Raw genomic sequence first — 19,506 nt, 5'->3', positions numbered from 1 at the left:
TCACAGCAGAGTCGGGCGACCTTCTTCCTCTAGGGCCCATATTTTAACGGAATGTACAATAATTGTGTTGTGGGTAAAGGTGAACATGTCATTGCTAGCTAAGAGGTTGCGTAGGAACAATGAATATGATTGTATAACCTTTGGCGTGGTTGAGTTATCGAGTCACGGGCTCTTCCTGACAGGACTGAATTGTTGCTGTCATGTTTTTGCAGAGCGTCGGGTGTTTAATAGTCTTCTATCCCCAGACTCAAGTTAAAGATTGGGCTGCCACTCAAGCAAAGTCCATTAAAAAGGTCACACACGGAGACTTGCTCTGTTTGCTGGAAGTGGAACAATCTATAGCAACGGTCAACAGTGGTCATCTTCATTGTCGCTCTCAGGCTCTGGGTTAGTGGGTTTGGTTGTTATGTTGGTTTTTATTACCTCCAGTGTCCAAAAGACACACAAATTACCCAGAACTTACCAAACGCGTGGAGTTACTGAGCCCTGTGGGGAAATACAAGACCCAAGTGAGGCTGTGAAGGCTGTGGGTTTAGAAGTCTGTGTGCAGGGATTTATAGTCTCTGCCCTCAGATTTGTAAGCTGTTGCCTTGGAGTCACTCAAACAACTTGGTATGTGAGTGAAGAGCAACAACATCGCATAGCATGAAATCCACTGCTTATACCAAAAGGTTCCCAAGAGCAAAATACAGAAGATGATGAGTTGTTCAATGAAAGAAAATCCTGGCATGTGCAATGCAGTAGGTTGTCCAGGTGTTGTTCTGCCGTTGTAGAGTTGATCTGCTCTTTCATTTAGTCATATAACATGTAGAGAAGCAATGACTTGGCCTGCATGCCTTCAGAAAGATTCCTCCATCTATAGTTCAGTTCTATTCAAAGTTTGAGTCATCAAGTAGAATCCTTGGTCATCTGTGTGGTTGCAGCTCTCTTGTATAAGTGACCTGCAGCAATTGACCTGTGGCAAGTAAAGACCTGCTGCCGACAAAGAGCTTGAACATCCGTGTATTCACAAGTCAGAGAAGCTCGGTACCTGGAACCTGAACTGGAGAATCAGTTCTGTATGAATCTTGTGTTTTTAGTAGGGCTGCCACTAACGACTATTTTTCTATCGATTAATCTGACGACTATTTTATCGATTAGTCGATTAATCTAAATGATTAATTTTCCTCCGAAAAAAACCTAATTGACCATTTCATATCAGTTAATTTTATTTTGACTACAAACTGTATGTCATCATATAATGCAGCACAAAACAAAATGTAAACAAAGGCTCAAATATTAGTATATAAGTGCCAAACAGTAGGTTTAAACTAGCAACTCCAACATGATAAAAATAAATCAAAAAGAGGGCTTATAAGTTGAGTCAGCAGTGCAACTCAAAAAGATATCAAAGTTTCTATTTAACCCCTTATCAAAATAAAAAGGTTAGGTCTGCATATTAAACAAGTGCAAGATGTTTAAAGTATAAGAAACAATGGTGTCCAGCTCAAAATCAAACTCAAACGTTAGTTAGACATGCGTGTTGTAATGTAAGAATGTCAGCATGTCCACATGTTCTGGACTCAGGCTAGCGCTAGCGACCGCCCCCCCCGCGCGAACGGAGGGTTCCCCCCGCGGGCGCCGTAGCTGAGGTGACGCGAGAAGGACCCGACACGCGTCCAGGGCCCGCCCTCCGCCCCGCGGTCCAAGAGAAAGGAAGCCCCCGCACCAGCGACGCCGTGAGGCGACGAGGACGAGACGAACACCCCCCCCAGCCCAAAAAAAAATTGATGCGGGCCGCACACCGGGCCTCCGGCTGCGTGGAGGGCGCCGGGGCGGCTGCTCCCCCAGCCGCACCATGCGCCCAGCGGTTTAACAAAAAAAATGCGTCGACGCATTTTCAGCATCGACGTAATCGATGACGTCGACGAATCGCGGCAGCCCTAGTTTTTAGTCAAATCCCAGTCTTTCCCAGATTTGTTTTATCATCTTCCAGAGATGAGAGTAGGACGACAACTGAAGATGTTTGCTTTATCGATGAATCTGTCAGTAAACCCTCTGGGACGGCCCCTAAAAAGTCAATGAGTCGATGGATCAGTCGAGGAAACAACGAGTTGACTCTTATTTTGAAAGTAAGAAGACGCTGCGTCCGGCTCAGCCCACAACACGGTCTCGTTGTGTAGTCCTGTGTTGTGTTACGTCAAGGTCACCGGGTTCGCTGCCAATCAAACACAACGTGCACAAGCGGTCGTTTCACAGAGCGGGCCTGCGCCACAACCTTCAATCAGCTATGGGCCATTAAAGCGCATGTAAAGAACCAGGAGACGCTAAATGGCCTCGTGTGTATAAATTAGCATTTACAACACATTTGCATAGGGGCCGTAAACAGTCATCACGCCGTCCAGCACGCCAATCAAACCTGATCATGTTGCCATTAAAGGCAGAATCGCAGTCGGCCGGTCAGAGTCAGCACGCAGGTTGGGAGGAGCATGCGCGGCTGGTGTCAAGGTGAAGCCGAGCGCCTCGGGCCATCTGCCGCGTGCAGCTACTCGCGCCCGATGCTCCAGCCCCCTCCTCTGATCTGGCAGAACGCCTGACAGGCTCGCTGTGATTGGGAGTCTGCTGAGGACATGTTGCTTGTCAATCTCCCCCCCCCCCCCCGATAAGAGCGTCAGAAGCTAGCTCGCCGTGCCCTGACATCCCTTTATCATCGTTGCGCGCTCGCTACAAGCCGAATCCGGGCCTCATCCCCTCAACATGCCTGTGACAGACGAGCCTCCTGGCGCGGATTATTTGTTATTTCACATATTGGGAGCAGATGGTTGACTGATGGCTGCCTTGTCGCCATGTGAATGTGTTCATAGTGTAATGTGCGACCTCTTTTTATTCCCCTTAGAAACCCAGCTCGGTGCGGATCGACCAACTGGACAGGGAGCAGTTCAACCCGGATGTCATCACCTTCCCCATCATCGTCCACTTTGGAATCCGTCCCGCTCAGCTCAGCTACGCCGGAGACCCTCAGTAAGATCGCACACGTGCACACACACCCCCACACAGACCCACACACTCCACACACACAAATGCCATCCAAATAAAGATCCTTCCCCTTATAGTTCCCGCCTGCTGCGTCCCGTCTCCCTCGTTCCCACGACTCCTCATTCACCAGCGCTCTCGCAGGACGCTTTGACGGCAGAATCCTTCGTGTCGCACATGGAGGGGAAGAATGGCGTATGTCGAGTAGAGGGGGGGTGGAGTGGGGGGGCGAATAGATGGGAAGGGGAGTTGAGGGGATGAGGAAACGAGTGGCATGACATTTTCACATGCGTCGTCACGGGTCCCAGGTTTCCGCTGGGTGCCTTCGCCATGGGAGCTGCTGTGGTTTATGTCTTGTGAATAGTAATGCCACACACACACACACACACACACACACACACACACACACACACGCACACACACGCACACACGCACACACACGCACACACACACACACACACACACACACACACACACACTTACACACACACACCACAGGCAGCAGTAGGGAATACTGTACTGTGCCGCTGCATAATTAACGAAAGCAATGTATTAGACCATCCGAGCCGCGGCCTCTTGAGGTGTTTTCCGAGTCGTGCGTCAACGCCGCGCCAGGCGCCAATCACGAGTCTCCACGCCACCCTGTCGGTGCGCTCTCCTTCTAAATTTAACCCTGTGATTTATTTCTTTTCAAAACTCAAATATCTGGTCTTGTTTACGACTCTTAAGAAGGAGGTGCGGGGAGGAAAATGGTTCTGATGAAGATGCAAACAAGAGGACGATCAGTAGGAAAAATCCATTTAGTTTGCTTCCTCCCTCCGACTAATGTCCTCTCTCTCCCCCTGCTGCTGCGCTTTAGCAGTCTGTCCGCTGAGCTCTTTCATCCCCGTGCACCCCGCTGCCGTGTCAAACTTCCCAAAGCTGCACACAACGACAAATTTATGGATGGACTGGGACATCATTAGCTGATGCAGACACGAGTAGTAAGGGACCAGCGGAAAGGATTTCCTACCGCTGCTAATGATGCATGTAGCGAGGGCAGGAGTCGGTGTTGATTGCGGCGGCAGCCTCTCAGAGACGGAGCCTTGGACACAGCAGCCTATTTATTTACTCGGGAGAGACTGAAGAAGCTGTGCACGCTGCCCACTGGACACATTTTGTGTTCAGGGCCGCCACTCGATCTTCTGCCAGCGCCATCACGACCGCTGAGGCAAGAATGATGACGTGTCAGAGGTCAGCGAATGTAAAGAAAAGGCAGCAGGAAAGGAAGGAGGGATGGAGCAGGACGGAGAGTGACAGCCGAGGAGGGATGAGACACATAATGGAGGGACGGAGGGAGGGAAGGGGGAGACATGCAGAGATGTGAAGGGAGTTCAAGAAGCAGAGAAGAGGACGAGACACATCTATTGAACATGAGTCTCTTTTTCACTTTGTGCTTCTCTACCCATCCCACGAAGACTTGAACTGAGACACAGCTTAGGCCTTTGTTATTCTTTTAATTGAGATTCCCCTAGAATCTCATTAATCTAGAAATCAGTACATAAAGCATTAAGTACTCAAAAGGCACTTCTGGCAAGAATTAGTGTTATAATATGGGAAAAATATTTAAGTGTGTATTTACAGACGTCAGTATTCATGATTGAAAATCAACAATTACTATATATTGTATCACCTCAATATTAACATCTATGTACCACTTCAGATTGTCCAAACATGTCCTTGTTCTTTCATTCTCATATTCATACACACGACATTGGTCTTCAAATATATAACAGGCTATCTACATTTAATTGTAAAATACAATATTATAAAGTTAGAGGGAAAAGCAGTATTGAAGTCAGCAAGCGGGGGGCCGAGGTGTACACACTATACGTTTAAAACTGACCCTCTACATCACGCTTGCCATTGACCCTCCATGTTTGAACGTAGCCATCCCCGAACATTTGGTTAAATTCTCAAAGAGTCATTACTTCAGCAGGTAGATGAAACCAGTGATGTTACAGATGGTTTGTCTGAGAACGGCAAGAGACAGGAAGTGGAAGCATATGCTAATGAAAGCAAGTGCAGGCAGCGGCTACCCAGAGAGCACACAGTGGATCTGTGGAAAGGTCATTGGAGCGGATTGGGGACGAGGAGGCCTCCCAGGCTGGATGGACTCACTCTCTCTTTCTCTTTCTCTCTCTCTCTGTCTGTGGCGAGCTTCTCTTTCTTCCTCTCTCTCGCCCGCTCCGGCTGCTTCAGTGCGGAGGTGGTGGTGAGCTGATAATCGGGGCGGTAAAGCCGTCTCATTCCCTCGTCTCAGTCTCTAATGAAGTCCCCACTATTAAAGCTCTGTAATTCTTCTGTTCCTCAGTACACCCTCCCCGTCTCTCCATCTCCTCTCCCTCCTGTCTCTCCTCTCTCTCTGCCTCCTTGCTCTCTCTCCGTCAGTGCACCGTCATGTCCCCGAAAAAAAACCCCCCACCACCTCACCCCTCCGTCCCACCAATCATAATTGAATAACTCTGGGCAAATGAGGAGAAAGTCTCCTGAATGGGAGCAGAACGGTCACACTCGGCCCTCAGTGCATCAATCAGGGGGTGTGATTGAAAAGAGAGAGAGAGAGAGAGAAGGAGGTGTGGGGGTGGGGGGGGCAGAGGTGGGGGGAGAAAGGGGAGGCGGTTAGTGTGGTGGCGACATGTCACCTTGCCGATAACTCCCTGCCTCCGTTCAGATGCAAATGAGTGTAAAAGACAATTGGGCTTCACAGAAAGTGAGAACGAGGAGGTTGCGAGTTTGCTCTTGAGGGGCGATCAAATGTTTTATGACTTTTTCAGCAGCGTAGATAATGAGGTGAAGTGCACGCGGTCGACGTGCGCAACGCAGAGAATCCGAAGTGTGCACGGGCCTCACACAAAGCAGCTAATGCAACAACGGCCCCAGGCAACTGTTAAATTATGTTTAATATCGGCCGAGCCGCCCGATTAAAATATTGATGTGTTGCCGCAAATCAGCGAAGTGAGTGGGAGACGGACTCCTGTCAGCCCCGGCTTCACCTTGTTCTCCGTCGGCAGGTACCAGAAGCTGTGGAAGAGCTACGTGAAACTACGCCACCTGCTGGCCAACAGCCCCAAGGTCAAGCAGATCGACAAGCAGAAGCTGACACAGAGAGAGGTGGGTTGAAAGCTAACACACGCGCTTTGATTTTCCCCGTTGCCTTTGACACACTCGTTTTTTAACGATGCCAGGCTGTAGATCGTTTGTTTTTTTTTCTCGTGGATGTGATGCAACGAGCTTTCGGCTTGAATCCTCCGGGGGAGTTTGTTTCCAGCGGATGAGAAAGGTTATGCGCTCGCTTGTATCGTCTGATACGAGAGATTCTCAGCCATTGATTTAAAACACCAAACTATTACCATTACTATTCCTCCTGCTGTGAGCGTTGATTCTACTGCTGCTCGTCTGGAAGCCGCCGGTGGAAGTCAGCTGTTTCCTCTCAGTAACAAGGATACAGGCACCGAACAGAGACACAGACAACAGACATACTTTCACACTTATAGAGTCGTTGGATGAACAGATGACATCTTTCTTAAACCAATAAAAAGGGAAGGTTCAGGTTTCATTGTCATATGTTGGAGTGAATCAGTTTTTCCTCCTCTTCGCAGTGACCTTTTAAGAAATAAAGTAAAAGTCTGTCTGAAGGTAACACGAGGCTTCAGGAGTTCATTCCACAGATTATTGTTTTAAGACATCTTGAGAAATGGGAATCCGTCCTTTTTAACAGCATAATTTAGATGGAGCTCCAGCTCAGGATAAGACGGCGGTAAATGCTCCCCCGAGTTGAGAGTGAAGGTCAAATCCCCGCCAGGGCCTGAGGACGGGGAAAGGTTCTGGGTTTAGCGGAGTAATGACCGTGCAGCCAAAGGGAATCACCGGGTCCAGGTGCTGCGTGTGCGGCCCGGAGCAGCCGAGCTCCAGCGCCTTGTCCCGTCGTATCTCTCCTGGAGGACGGGCTGCGATAACTTCTCCGCAGCAGATACAGCTCGTCCTCTCTCTGAGGACTCGGATCCCCGTCTCCCCCTCTTCGCTCAGTTTGATTCACTCTGAACCAATAATGAGCAGGAACTCCTGAGCTCAATTAGCTTGTTTCCCAGGTAGCTCGGCAAAAGCTGTCGGCTAACGGCCCCTGACAATCCTACTGTCAGACTGCACCGGAGCAATTAGCAAACCCCAACACATGCACACGCTCACGCCGGCTCCGTCAGGCAGCTCCGCGAGCGTTAGCGGCGTCAGTGTCTCTTCACCGGAGTGGCAGCGTGGCATCGCTACTTAGTTAATGCCGCCGGGAACGCTGGGGCTTCTGGGTGTAAATGGTCTGTCACTGACTGAACACCGGCTCCTCTGATAGACGTTTGCTTCCATTAAGAATCAGTCTGAGAAGTGGGTGGGCTCCTCCAGTCGGACCTGTGGTTCCTCGGTGCTTGGTTTGGCGTTCAACAGATCAGCGGTGTGTTTAAACCACGGCGAGAAGTGGACTTCACACCAGGGCCCTTCTGGACAATTCAGGAGAACGTAACCCATTAACACAAGGCGAGAATGTGCCATTAAGAAAGTTTTGTAACGGTAATAAAAATGAAATACAGACGTATGTTTCTTCATGATCGCATATCTCTAATTTGAATAAGTATTAGGTCCCGAGTCTGTACTTTGGCAGTGAACTCAGCTCGGAGTCTCCTCTATCAGCTCGGCATATGTGGATTTGGGGATTTGCTCTGATTCCTCCTTGCAGATTTGGCCGAGCTCGGTCGAGCTGTAGGAGGAGATTCTTCACAAAGCTATCTCCAACTCGTTCTGCGGATTTTCTTCTGGGCTTCAGCCGGGCCACACAAGAACCTGAGAGGGTTGTGGGTTTTATATTTTCAGTCTATCGGTTGATATACGATTGTTATCCCGCTCGATGTACATTACATATCTGGGTCTTCCCAAGAGCTTTGATATGTTTGGTTCTGGGGCTTAATAAAGATGCAGAGAGAAAGATGAAGGTAACGAAGTAAAAATAATAATAAAATCGAAATATAATGGGTAAAAATGCCAAGTTAGACAGAATGACCCATCTTAATTGTTATGAAAGACTAATCAGTTTTTATACTGATGTAGAAAACACAGAAAAATTCATAGAAACTTACCTTTCAGCTTAAGATTGAATATACAATGTGTTAGACATTTGTATTGTGCATTTGTGAATGAATAAAACTGCATTTCAAAACTATAAGAAAAGCTAAATGTACTAGATGTTGTAAAAATAGAATATTACACCATTTCCATCCGTGACATTACTATATTATTTTACTATCACTATACTATTTTTAAAATAAGTTCATGCCAATGCATAGTGGAAAACATAAATGCTAAGAGCGAAGTGTTGGACGGGCTCCAGTCAACACATCCCTCATTACAAATACAACATTCTGATCTCAGGGTAAAGGTCAGCCATGTTGGAAAAAAAACATTATTTGTCCTCTGGAAACCTGAAAATCTACGGCAAACTTTCCCCAAGACCTTATCTCGGACTATCTGCAAGTCCGGTAGCTTTCATCTTCTCCTTTTCCACGTTCAGACGACGTGATGAAAATACAGCGAAGCCACTAAACGAACCTGCAAAGGAAGTCGAGTGCAACAGATGCGTTTTTTTGCCGTCAGCCGGCATTGAGTTTCAGCCGGTGTCTTTGGTGTTTGACCTCAACCTGATCCAAAAAAAACACAAACACTCCTCTCAGCACAAGGATGTGATGATATAAGTCAAATGTGCCGTGACTCTTCTGTTTGACCGGCGGAGAGTTTCTCTCTCTCCCTCCCCGTCCTAGTTAATTATTTACTTTCCGTGCTTCTGTCCATTCCCTGACCCTGTAGAAAGCCCTTGCATAATAAAGTATTTACATATCATTCGCAGTTCTCTGTGATTACTGCTCTCCGTATATATACAGTGGCTGGCCGTGCACGGGAGGATGTGCAGCGTGTGGTTGCACGTGCGCGTGTTGGCGCGTGGGCGAGCGTGTTCACTTTGATGCACAGTTCAAAGTAGGATGGCATTATTTATTCATGCCTTTGTTGTTCTTATTTTCTCTGCGAGTCAAAAAAAAAAATTCCTGCCGTTCCATTTTAGGCAGATCACGGCGAACTCCGACGGAGTCAGTGGCGTCTCAGTCGAAATGAAACACATGCACACACACACACACACAGACACACACAGACACACACACACACACACACAGAAACACACACACACACTCTCTCTCTCTCTTTGAGGAGGAGCAGTCTGTCAATACATCTCCCATCTTGCTTGTTATTTGTAGGACCCTCTTGTCTCAAACTCAACCACCCCCACTGAATTTGCAGTTATTTGCTGTAGGGCTGACATGAGGCTGTGTGTGTGTGTGTCTCTGTGTGTGTCTGTGTGTGTGTGTGTGTGTCTGTGTGTGTGTGTGTGTTGTGAGTCCTGCTGCTGCTGATGGAGCATCCTCCAGGCTCTTGTGTGCTTCTCCTAATGGGCAGGCAGGTGGTGCCTCTGCACTGGGTGGCTGGGACCGAAGCTTCAGCATCAGCCCTCCTACACCCTGTCCCACCACCACCACCACCACCACCACCACCCCCCCACCACCACCACACTGACCCATGGCAGCGCCTCAATTAGCCGGGACCAACAGAGCTGTCACTTCTCCTGCAGCTCCTGTCCACTGCTGTACCCTATGCTTGTCGTTGCCGTGCAGGTTTCAGTTTATTGCATGTGCCAGCGTATCTGTTGGGAGAGAAGGGAAGGGGTGAGGGCGGGCGGGGGGGCGGGGGGGTGTTTGGAGGATGCTGGCTGTCCCTGTGGGCTGTGCTCCAGCGGATCAATAATTGACTGGCTGGTTGTTTGGCAGGAAGCTCTTCAGAAGATCCGCCAGAAGAACACTATGCGCCGTGAGGTGACAGTGGAGCTCAGCAGTCAGGGCTTCTGGAAGACTGGCATCCGCTCCGACGTCTGTCAGGTAACACCCGTCAACTGTATGCACACACAACACACACACACAACACACAACACACAACACACAACACACACACACACTGGCACATGTACATGCTGTAACACTCGGGGATGTAACACGTGGGCACATTCACATGCTCATCAATGTGTAGATTTGTGCAGAGGTTAACAAGGACTCACTCACACAGACACACACAAACAAATTGTGTTTACATAATATCTCAAATGAAAAACATTCGAAATCCTAACACCATTAAAAAAAAAGAAGCTTTTAAACAAGAAGATTAATTTGATCGTTAAAAATACATAAAGTGCAGAGACACAACAGAGGCACACAAACTATAATATTCATATTAAATAAGAAACTTTAAATGGTTTACGAACCAAGAGAATTACTAACGATTAGGGTTTTAATAAAAACAGATTTTCAATTTAATTTCGCCAACGGATTAGTTTCATTATCAAATGTTTTTTGTTTTTTTTTTTTCAGGAAAACAACGTTTAAAAGTAAAACAACGCCTGAAGCTTTTTGTTTTGTTTGACCAACAGTTCAAAACGCAGTAAATATTTATTTCTCAATGAAATGAAGCGTAGAAAAGAGCAAATCCTCACATTTAAGATGCGTATTGTTACATTTTTGTTGATAAACGACTTAACTCACCGAGTCCATTGTTAAATAATCTCCTTAGTTAAACTGTTGAATAGACGAGGAGCCTTGTGTTTGAAAATACCTGAGAAGCGACTGACACCGGTCGGCTCTGGAGAACAATGCAGAAGAAGAAGAGGATTTCTGGGGGGGGTCAGAGTCCCAGCAAACAGGAGCCAGACAACCAACAGCCTCAGAAGTTATCAATAAATTATTAAAATCATTTCTAAAAGTGACTGAGGGCCAATGCAGTGCAGCTAAGTGCTGTGGTCATATTTAATGGATAATTCTGCCTTATTGCACCTTATCGTTAGAGTTTTCAATCATATTTCCTGTCTGTAATAATTAGATAATGTGCTGACAGTAAAGTTATGAGCAGATTACAATTCACAGAAAGATTTCCTGGTAGAAAATTGAGCCACTTGTGCAAATAACTAATAAATACCAAACTTATCAGAATCATGAGCACTCGGACATTCATTAGTGTTAAGAACTTAAAATGAGAAACAAAAAATACTTTTAGAAAGATTTATATCACGAGGCTCTTTAGTGAAGTCCCATCTGCTAACATGGAGAAGAGTTCATCCCTGATGATGCAGCCAACCACCAGGGGGCAATCAAGCCTCTCCGGCTTCTTCTTTGTGGAGCTGTCATGTCGTCCATCTTTGTTTACAGTCTATTGTGGAGACACAGCTACATGACACACATGACATCCTGTCAGAGTGTCTGAATATAATAAAGAATGTAGAAAAAGATGTCCCGAGCTGCGAGCATCTCCAGTTCTCTGCAATTATCCTGTAAGCGTTCACATGCACGCACACAGACGCACACAGACGCACACAGACGCTCTTCCACTCAGACGGACACACACCAGCGCTCGCCGCGCAACCACGGCCAGAAACTTGGCGTGTGATCTTTCCACGAGTTGCGTCACTTCACCGTTCAAGTGTCAGAATCCGTGTAAGGAAAGTGGACTCCCACCGAGCCTCGGCAGCCGGACCCTTCATTAAGTAACGTCTCAGAACCTGACAGTTTATTTATATACAACTGGAGCAGCGCTGGCTCTGCAGCAGCAGCACATGTACAGTGAGCTCCTTCCAGCACTTCACAGTGAGAGAAGGCAAAATAAACCAGGACTTCCTTTTTTTAATCGCCACATACTTCACACTGAACGTAATGTGGATCTCAAGGAAGTGGCTGTGAGAGTATGAAGCGTATGAAACTCAGTTTTAGCATGAGCGCCCCTAATGAGACTTGAACCATAACTCTGAATGGGAAACATAAGGAGCTACAGTTGTTCACAGACTCGTGAAAGTGATAAAATGCACTAGTGTGGTTTATTTCCTAATTCTCTTATTTATTGTCTGTTGCTGCATTTCCTGCCTGTTACTCAGGAAATAATTGGCATCAGCGTCTCTCTCTCTCTCTCTCTCTCTCTCTCTCTCCCTGAACACTCTCCCTCTCCCTGTGTGCAGTGAGGATCGCCTACAGCTGATACTCGTGCTCACACTCGGAGACGAATGACAGGAAAGTTCTAGCCGCGCAAAACCAGACCTCTCTTGCAGCAAGGTCTAGCAAAGAAGGAGCCGATCCATAATTGCTGCCCAATTATATTTGCTTCAAGCTGTACTGCTACGACTAATTGGTTCATGAATAATTTCACTTCGAACTCGGCACAACATGTGACACAGACACGAGATAATGGCAAAACTGACCTATAGTTTCTTGATTCTAAAAGCAGCCGCTCCATTTGGAACAGAATTCAGTTCCCTTGTTACCGACAAGGTTCGGCTACACCAAGGTTATCTCACTTGAAAGGCTCTGCCAAGGACCCCGGCTGCACTTTACAGGCAGGGATGGGATTTATGTATTCATCAGTGTTTCATTTCTAATTTTCACGTTTGTTGGTTTATGCTGCGTGTTTGTTTTCCTGCCTCTTTCTGTCCAAAACATCTCAGGGGAAACGCAGCTCGTTTTCTGTGATGTCACAGAGAAATTCATGTGTGGGTGGGTCTTTATTTACAGCAGCAATAATGTGCATGTATTTATTTTTCAAAATTATTATATATGAGAGAGAGACATGGAGAAAAAGAGATTAAATCTATGTTCTAGTTTACATCTTAATAAATTAGCCTTTAAACAAAAAGAGGTTCGGTTTATTTGATAATTTATCAATAGCAAAAATCTGGTTGTTATATGGAATTAAATGATTATATATTGAGTTATAGAGTAGTTTGAAATTCATGCTTGTAATATTTCAGCCAAGGGAAAAGAAAACGGGTCGGGTTGGACGGCGTCCAAACTGTCCAAATATCATCCATGACAGTAAATTAGAAATGTCTCACCTTTTAATTACCGGAGTATCAACTCTTTCAAGCCCCAGCCCGACCTTACAGACACACACACACACACAGACACACACAGACACACACTGAAACACACAGACACACACTCACCATCACACAGACACACACTGAAACACACAGACACACACTCAGTCTCTCGGCTCAGACTTCGTGGACCGAGTCCTCTGAAGGAAGTCTTCTTGAGTCTGTGCAGTAGTGATCAGGGGATAACTCCAGGGTATCGAGGTCCCACCGAGCTGTCAGTCATTAGTGTGTCACTCAGTTTTTTATTGCAAACGATAACTAATTAAAAACCAAACCTGATCATACTTGTAATATTTCCGCCAGGGGAAAAGAAAGCTGGTGGCCACGGGTCTGGTTGGACAGTGTCCAAGCTTCCCAAGCGTCCTCCGTGACAGTGAATTAGAAATGTCCCACCTTTTAATTACCAGAGTATCAACTCTAACAAGCCCCTCTAACACACACACACACACACACACACAGACACACACTCACACTCTCTCTCTCCCAGTGATCAGAACAGGTCAGGAGCTGTGGACACGACCAGGCCCTGGCTTTGTTAATTGGCTGCTTAACAAGGCCGGGGGAGTGTGTCACCGCGGCCCCTGTGATGGCCCCGGGGCGACGTGGCAGCGCCGCTTGTAGCTCCCGGGCCCACGAGTTCTCCCTCCCCCCCCCCGTCCCCGTCCCACCCCCCCCCAGCAGCAGCGGCGCTAATTAAAACATGCATGGCTCCCTCCTCTCTCATGTGGTGGCACGGGGTTAATGTGTGTACACCAGCCTCTGCTACACTTCCTCAGCCGCTCTGATGAGCCTCCACTAATGATTCTGCAGATTGGCTCTCGGACTGCCGGACTCGTTTGCTGACCACTGGCTGTTTTCTCTCTCTCTCTCTCTCTTTCCCCCCCCCTCCTTTCCACTTTCCTCTCACTTTGTTGCACTCAAACTTTTTTCCTTTTAATATAATCCCCGCGGGTCACGGGGGTGCTGTCGGTGTGTTTGTCCGAGTGTGAGTGTGTCAACACGTGGAGATGGGCTTTGATTCGACCGCCCAGGCCACGTGTGGATTTCCCTCCTCGCGGTCGTTCCCTCTCGCCGTGCAGCGATTGGGTTTTTGATTATTTCATCTCTCTGTTGCAGAGCACCACTTAATAAATAATGACTGCCTGATTGATTTCTCCCTCCCTGTTCCCTCCATCACCCTTCCTCTCAATCTCTTTCTCTGAAAACATGCGCTCCCCACTCTCTCCTCTTTCATATATGTCACAATCCTGATTCTCTGTCTCTTTTCTTCCCCTCCCGCCCCTTGTGGCCAAATCTGTCTCTGTCCTCCACAGCACGCCATGATGCTGCCGGTTCTCACGCATCACATCCGGTACCACCGCTGTCTCATGCACCTGGATAAGCTCATCGGTTACGTCTTCAAGGAACGCTGCCTCCTTCAGGTAAGGCACAGTCATGACTCCCGAAGCGTTGAGCATCTCATAGCCCTAAAAACCCCCAAGCTGCATTATTTAAAGCCCTGAACTTCCAGGCTGGATAACGGTAGGCACATCCCCTCGGTTCTCTTTAGGAACGGTGCAGTCCACAACTGGGTGAGATAGTCAGAATAAGAAAAAAAAAAAAGCAGCATTTTGTGCCGGGGCTTCTTGTGTGCAGGGATCCAGAGAGGCAGCATTTGCCTCATTACTGTTTCCCGTTCCACCTCTGCAGGGATAGTTCAGGTGGAAGCAGGTTCCTCAGAAGTCGGCTGAGGTAACCCACACGGCGGCCTGAGTCACAGCTCTGCAGCGAGCGGCCCCGGCTCGGCTGTGAGCTGCGGTGACAGTAGTCAGGACAACAACAGCCTGCACCGTAATGCCAGCTCTCCCTTGTCAGGTCTGCAGCCTGGAGCCGTGTGCTCCCGGAGTCGAGCCCCACGGCTGCCTCCAGCAATATTGAAGAGCTGTCATAACCTGATACATTAGAAATCAATGTGTTGTAGCCTATACAGAGTTAAAGAAGGGAAAGGATGCATTAAGATCTGCTCAAGGCTCTATGTGTGTTGGTGTGTGTGTGTGTGTGTGTGTGTGTGTGTGCATGAGCTCTGTGTGTGTTTATGTGCACAGATCTTCACGTATTGATCAATGATTGGCCTTTTGCTCGTGTGTATAATGACGACCTGTCATTATGGGCACTGAAAGGGAAACACTGACTCGCTGAGGAGACGCCCATTTGAGTTTGACATCTCTGTCTCTTGGGGACAAGTTAATGGATTTATCCCTCCCCTCCTCTTTCTCATTCGGTTCCTTCATCTCCCACCCCCCCACCCCAAAAAAGACAGACAAACAAACAAACAAAAGAAAAACGCAATCAGTTTGATCATGACAGCTCACACACACACACACACACACACACACACACACACACACACACACACACACACAGACACACACACACACACACACACACACACACACACACACACACACACACACGACTCTGCAGTGTGTGTTGCCTGTCTGTCTCCGTCGCAATTCTATCCACTGGGGTGTTAATGCCGTGACATTGCTCTTTGTGTGTTGTGTGTGTGTGTGTGTTGTGTGTGTCTGGGCTGTCAGCAGTTCACCACTACTGGGACTGAAATGGCCAAAGTCGGGAGCCATCATCGCCCCCCCCCCCCTGCCCATCCACTGCACACACACACACACATCAGTGGCTAATGTCCCACGGTACACACACTTCCTGCCCAGATAGGTTGGACAGAACTGTTCAAACAGCCGTCGTCTTCCAGTCAGAACTCATTTCAGATCCGACATCACTTCCCATTCCCCCCCCACCCCCCCCCCCCACCCCTCTGATGGGATGATCACATTTAATGAGTTGAATGTTTCCCAGCGGCAGTCGCTTCATCGCAAAAACACGACACATGGCACCGCTCTGTGATTGCATTACTATGGATTGAACTCCGATACAAGCTCCGCGTGCTTTGAATTCATCATGTTTATGTAGTTGTGTATACGTGAGTTATGGCTGAGATATAAACTTTTTCAAGCTAGAAAAGTGGTTGTAAATAAGAAAATAGTCATAAAAGTAAATACACGGTAAGTGAATCGTAATGTGCACGAATACAGTTTGGCAAGAAAGTAATTGGAGACTATATATGTGGGTTCATATCGGGTGAGTGGAGGGAGGGAGTTGTGAGGAAAAGTTTGCATTAACATTCAAAGCTTAACTTCCTCTACTGCTACAGAAACGGTTTAAGTTGACCACTTTCTTTATTAAATATTGACATTTCCTAGTTTCTCATGACCTCCCTGTATGTTTTGCTTTCCCTCGGAACCGTCTAAAGATATTCACCGGACTTCTGTTGCTTATATTTCACTAGAAAAACTGCAAACATTAGGAAGTGTGATTGACGGGGCCGACTCTGGGAACCGTCCTCTGAACCGTTACTGGGTTTAAGTTTCCTTTTTGAGTTCTCTTCCTAGGATGATTGACATCGGCCAAGCGTAGAAATATTAACGAGCGGTGGTCGAGCACGGCCACGCAGGAGTTTCCCCTGGAGAACCAGATGATTGCCTCCATGCAGCCGCGTGTTGCCAGCAGTAAAGCCACTGACAGCATAATATATACCAGTGTTAAGTGTTTTGACATTATCAATTCCAACTGGCACTCGGAGCTGTGGTTACTCTTAAAGAATTGTTTCCAGCGGAGGAACGGGACCTGGGTGGTCATCCTCGGTTCGGGATCGTTGAATTCGTTTTTCAGATTTGGAATCTTTGTTCTCTCCATGAAGACTAATGAGCCGTGCTCCCGTTGAAAGGAAAACGCTAATTTAAATCCCTTGTTTCATATTTTCCTTAGAAGAGATGAAAGCAGCCGATTGTCTGGGGGAAACAAACCAAAGAGTTTGTACAGAAGCTTGTTTCCAGCTCGTTCTCTCTAATGTTTGAATGAAAGAATATATATCTGTGAATCAATACTGCGAGAACATATGTCCTCAATTCATAATCACCGTGCCGAACTGCACCATTTGATCCTCTGTGCAGCCACACACCTGTGATTGCATTACCGTGCAGCGATCTGACCGCGGCATGAGGCAACCGGCAAACACACAGCCTCTGCAGCCCCCCCCCCACAGGCCCCCCCCCACCCCCACCCGGTACCAGTCGAGCAGCGGCCCTTTGAAGCTCCTCTTCTAAGAGCCTCCCCCTTTAAACATTTAACATTTAAAACTTAGGGGGCGGGGGTTTGGAGAGACATGTGTTCGTGGTCGCCACATGCTCCCGCATCCCCACATCCACCCGACCCTCATAATCCGTCCCACCCCCCCCCCCGCCCCCCCGTTGTTCCATCCACATTCCTCACTTTTGCCCCACGCTGGCAGAACGAGAGGCATCACAGAGCATCTCAATAATTCAAGTGTACAAGTCCTCGGCTCCGGCTCTGATATCGCAGGCTTTTGTTTGTGTTCCTTCATGAATGCGGCTGTGACTCCGTATACAGAGTGCACCTGGGTATTTTTATTATTTTTTTTATTCATGGCAATGCACATCTAACCCGGTGATGGTGGTGTACACTTCTTTCAACCAGAGCTGGCTTGAATAACATTTCACATTGTAATAATCTAATATTCCTATATACATATATATAAATACATTCTAAAGTGTCTCTATTGTATGTACTTCTGCTGCATGGGGTATGCTGGTCGGGGGTGTGTGGGTCTTATTGTGGGTAGGGGTATATCCATCAGATTTGTGATTATAATTGAATTAATTACCCAAAGAAAACCAATAAAAAAGTGTTAAACAGAGAATATCATTTCACAGGCTTTGAATTTATCCCGTGTTTCCTTCAGGAGTTGTTTTAGCAGCCGGGGCAACGCGGCCATTATGGAACCTGAGTCTTAAAATGCTGCATATCAGATTTTACATGTCAAGTATATGGCTCATATCAATCACACTGGCCATACAGTTGTGATACCCATCAACTCAACCGACTCAAATTACACATCAGCAGGATATTATCGATGCCAGCACTGACCAATCGGTGATCTGGAACACGACCCAGCACCTGAGGTCGCATCTTGACTGATTTATACCTGTTGCAGCGGGTTAACAACAGTCCTCAGATGTTGATTTATAGTTGAGCTTCGAGTTTCACCAGATGATAGCTGAATGGACGTATCGTATGATCAGGCTGTATAATTATATTTCCCTCAATAACCATGTGCTGTGGTTTACTGTGATGGATGCCGGGCTCCTCCCCCTTTTCTCCACAGGATTCGTCCGTCGCCGCCTTAACCTCAACAAGTAGTAACACATTTTGGGGGGGGGGTTCCACGCCAGATGTAGTGTGGCTGCTTCTGTCACTCTCTTTGGCTTGGAAGTTAACACACAGCTATAAATCCAGCCTCATGTCCACATGTCTGTCCTTATGATTTAGTAGTGGACAAAGTTAGGCAAGAAAAAGAAACTGTTAACCGTGCACACATGAGTTGAGGATCTTTGAAATCCAGTTCTCCTGCAATTTTGGTTGATGATTATCTTACATCTGCTTCTCATGTTGCCACTTTGCTGTATTGTGTTTTTAAAAAATAAAAAAATCAATTGCAGCTGCTTTTAAGAAAACTAATAACACTGGAGCTCTCTCGGAGGAAGTTATCCTCACTCCAACAGAGACAAAATCTTTAAACCATTACCTCAAGTGCTCTGTGAATCCAACATAATGACACCTGCAACCAAACTGAGTCGAGAAGGAAAATGACAAAATACTCTGATAACAGTTTGGACTTTTGAATTCTGTCTTTTTGGGCCAAAATAACAATCAGCTGAGGATAAAAAACGGTTGTTTTCACATGTTTTTTATCAGATATGAACACAGAGGCCTCAGTCCATTCAATCTGTCGTGTGTGTACCCCTGACTCCTGATTTACTTTACTACACACTCTACAAAGTATATACATAAACTACCCTAGATGATGCAGTACACGGTAATGACCGTCGTTGTTTTCAGGATAGTTTGCTCATCATCATAAAGGTGCTGGTGATCATGAGGTTAAACTTAAGTAGGCCTCAATTGTTTGTGTGATATTGTATGATTATCATTTGTGACATATTCTTACACTAAAACTAGTAGCATTAAAAGAGTGTCGTGCACCAACTCACTTCTGTGTTGTGCTAATAAGAGACATTACTTTGTCATCTTCCCTCTTCAGTTGTAGCCCCAGTTTATGTTGATTGTTATTGATCACAGTTACATTAATGTTCTCTCAACATTTCAGCTACATGTCTGTGCATTCATGAACGTTCTATAGATAGATAGATAGGTAGATGGATACTTTATTTATCCCGAGGGAAATTCAGATCATCCAGTAGCTTATACAGTTAACACTTAAACACCTCACTGACAAATCACATACGGAGAATATATATACAGATACAGGAATGGGATGCAATGATGTGATTTTGTCAGTGTCCAGTAGGGAAGTGTTCTTGTGC

At 46.8% G+C, this 19,506-nt stretch overlaps 1 protein-coding gene across 1 annotated transcript in view; it reads left to right on the top strand.

Annotated features, from left to right (window-relative positions):
• Positions 1 to 19,506, top strand: part of drosha (drosha ribonuclease III) — an 83,203-nt gene that overhangs the window by 11,420 nt on the left and 52,277 nt on the right. The window contains exons 14-17 of the mRNA XM_061093698.1: positions 2,876 to 3,000; positions 6,066 to 6,165; positions 9,909 to 10,016; positions 14,362 to 14,469. Of these exons, the coding sequence (XP_060949681.1) occupies positions 2,876 to 3,000; positions 6,066 to 6,165; positions 9,909 to 10,016; positions 14,362 to 14,469 (441 nt within the window). The remainder of the gene's footprint in view (positions 1 to 2,875; positions 3,001 to 6,065; positions 6,166 to 9,908; positions 10,017 to 14,361; positions 14,470 to 19,506) is intronic.

Source organism: Limanda limanda, chromosome 20 (genome assembly GCF_963576545.1).
Source record: "Limanda limanda chromosome 20, fLimLim1.1, whole genome shotgun sequence".
Lineage (NCBI taxonomy): Eukaryota > Metazoa > Chordata > Actinopteri > Pleuronectiformes > Pleuronectidae > Limanda > Limanda limanda.
Note: the sequence above shows the minus strand (reverse complement) of the source record. Positions and strands in the feature narration are given on the sequence as shown.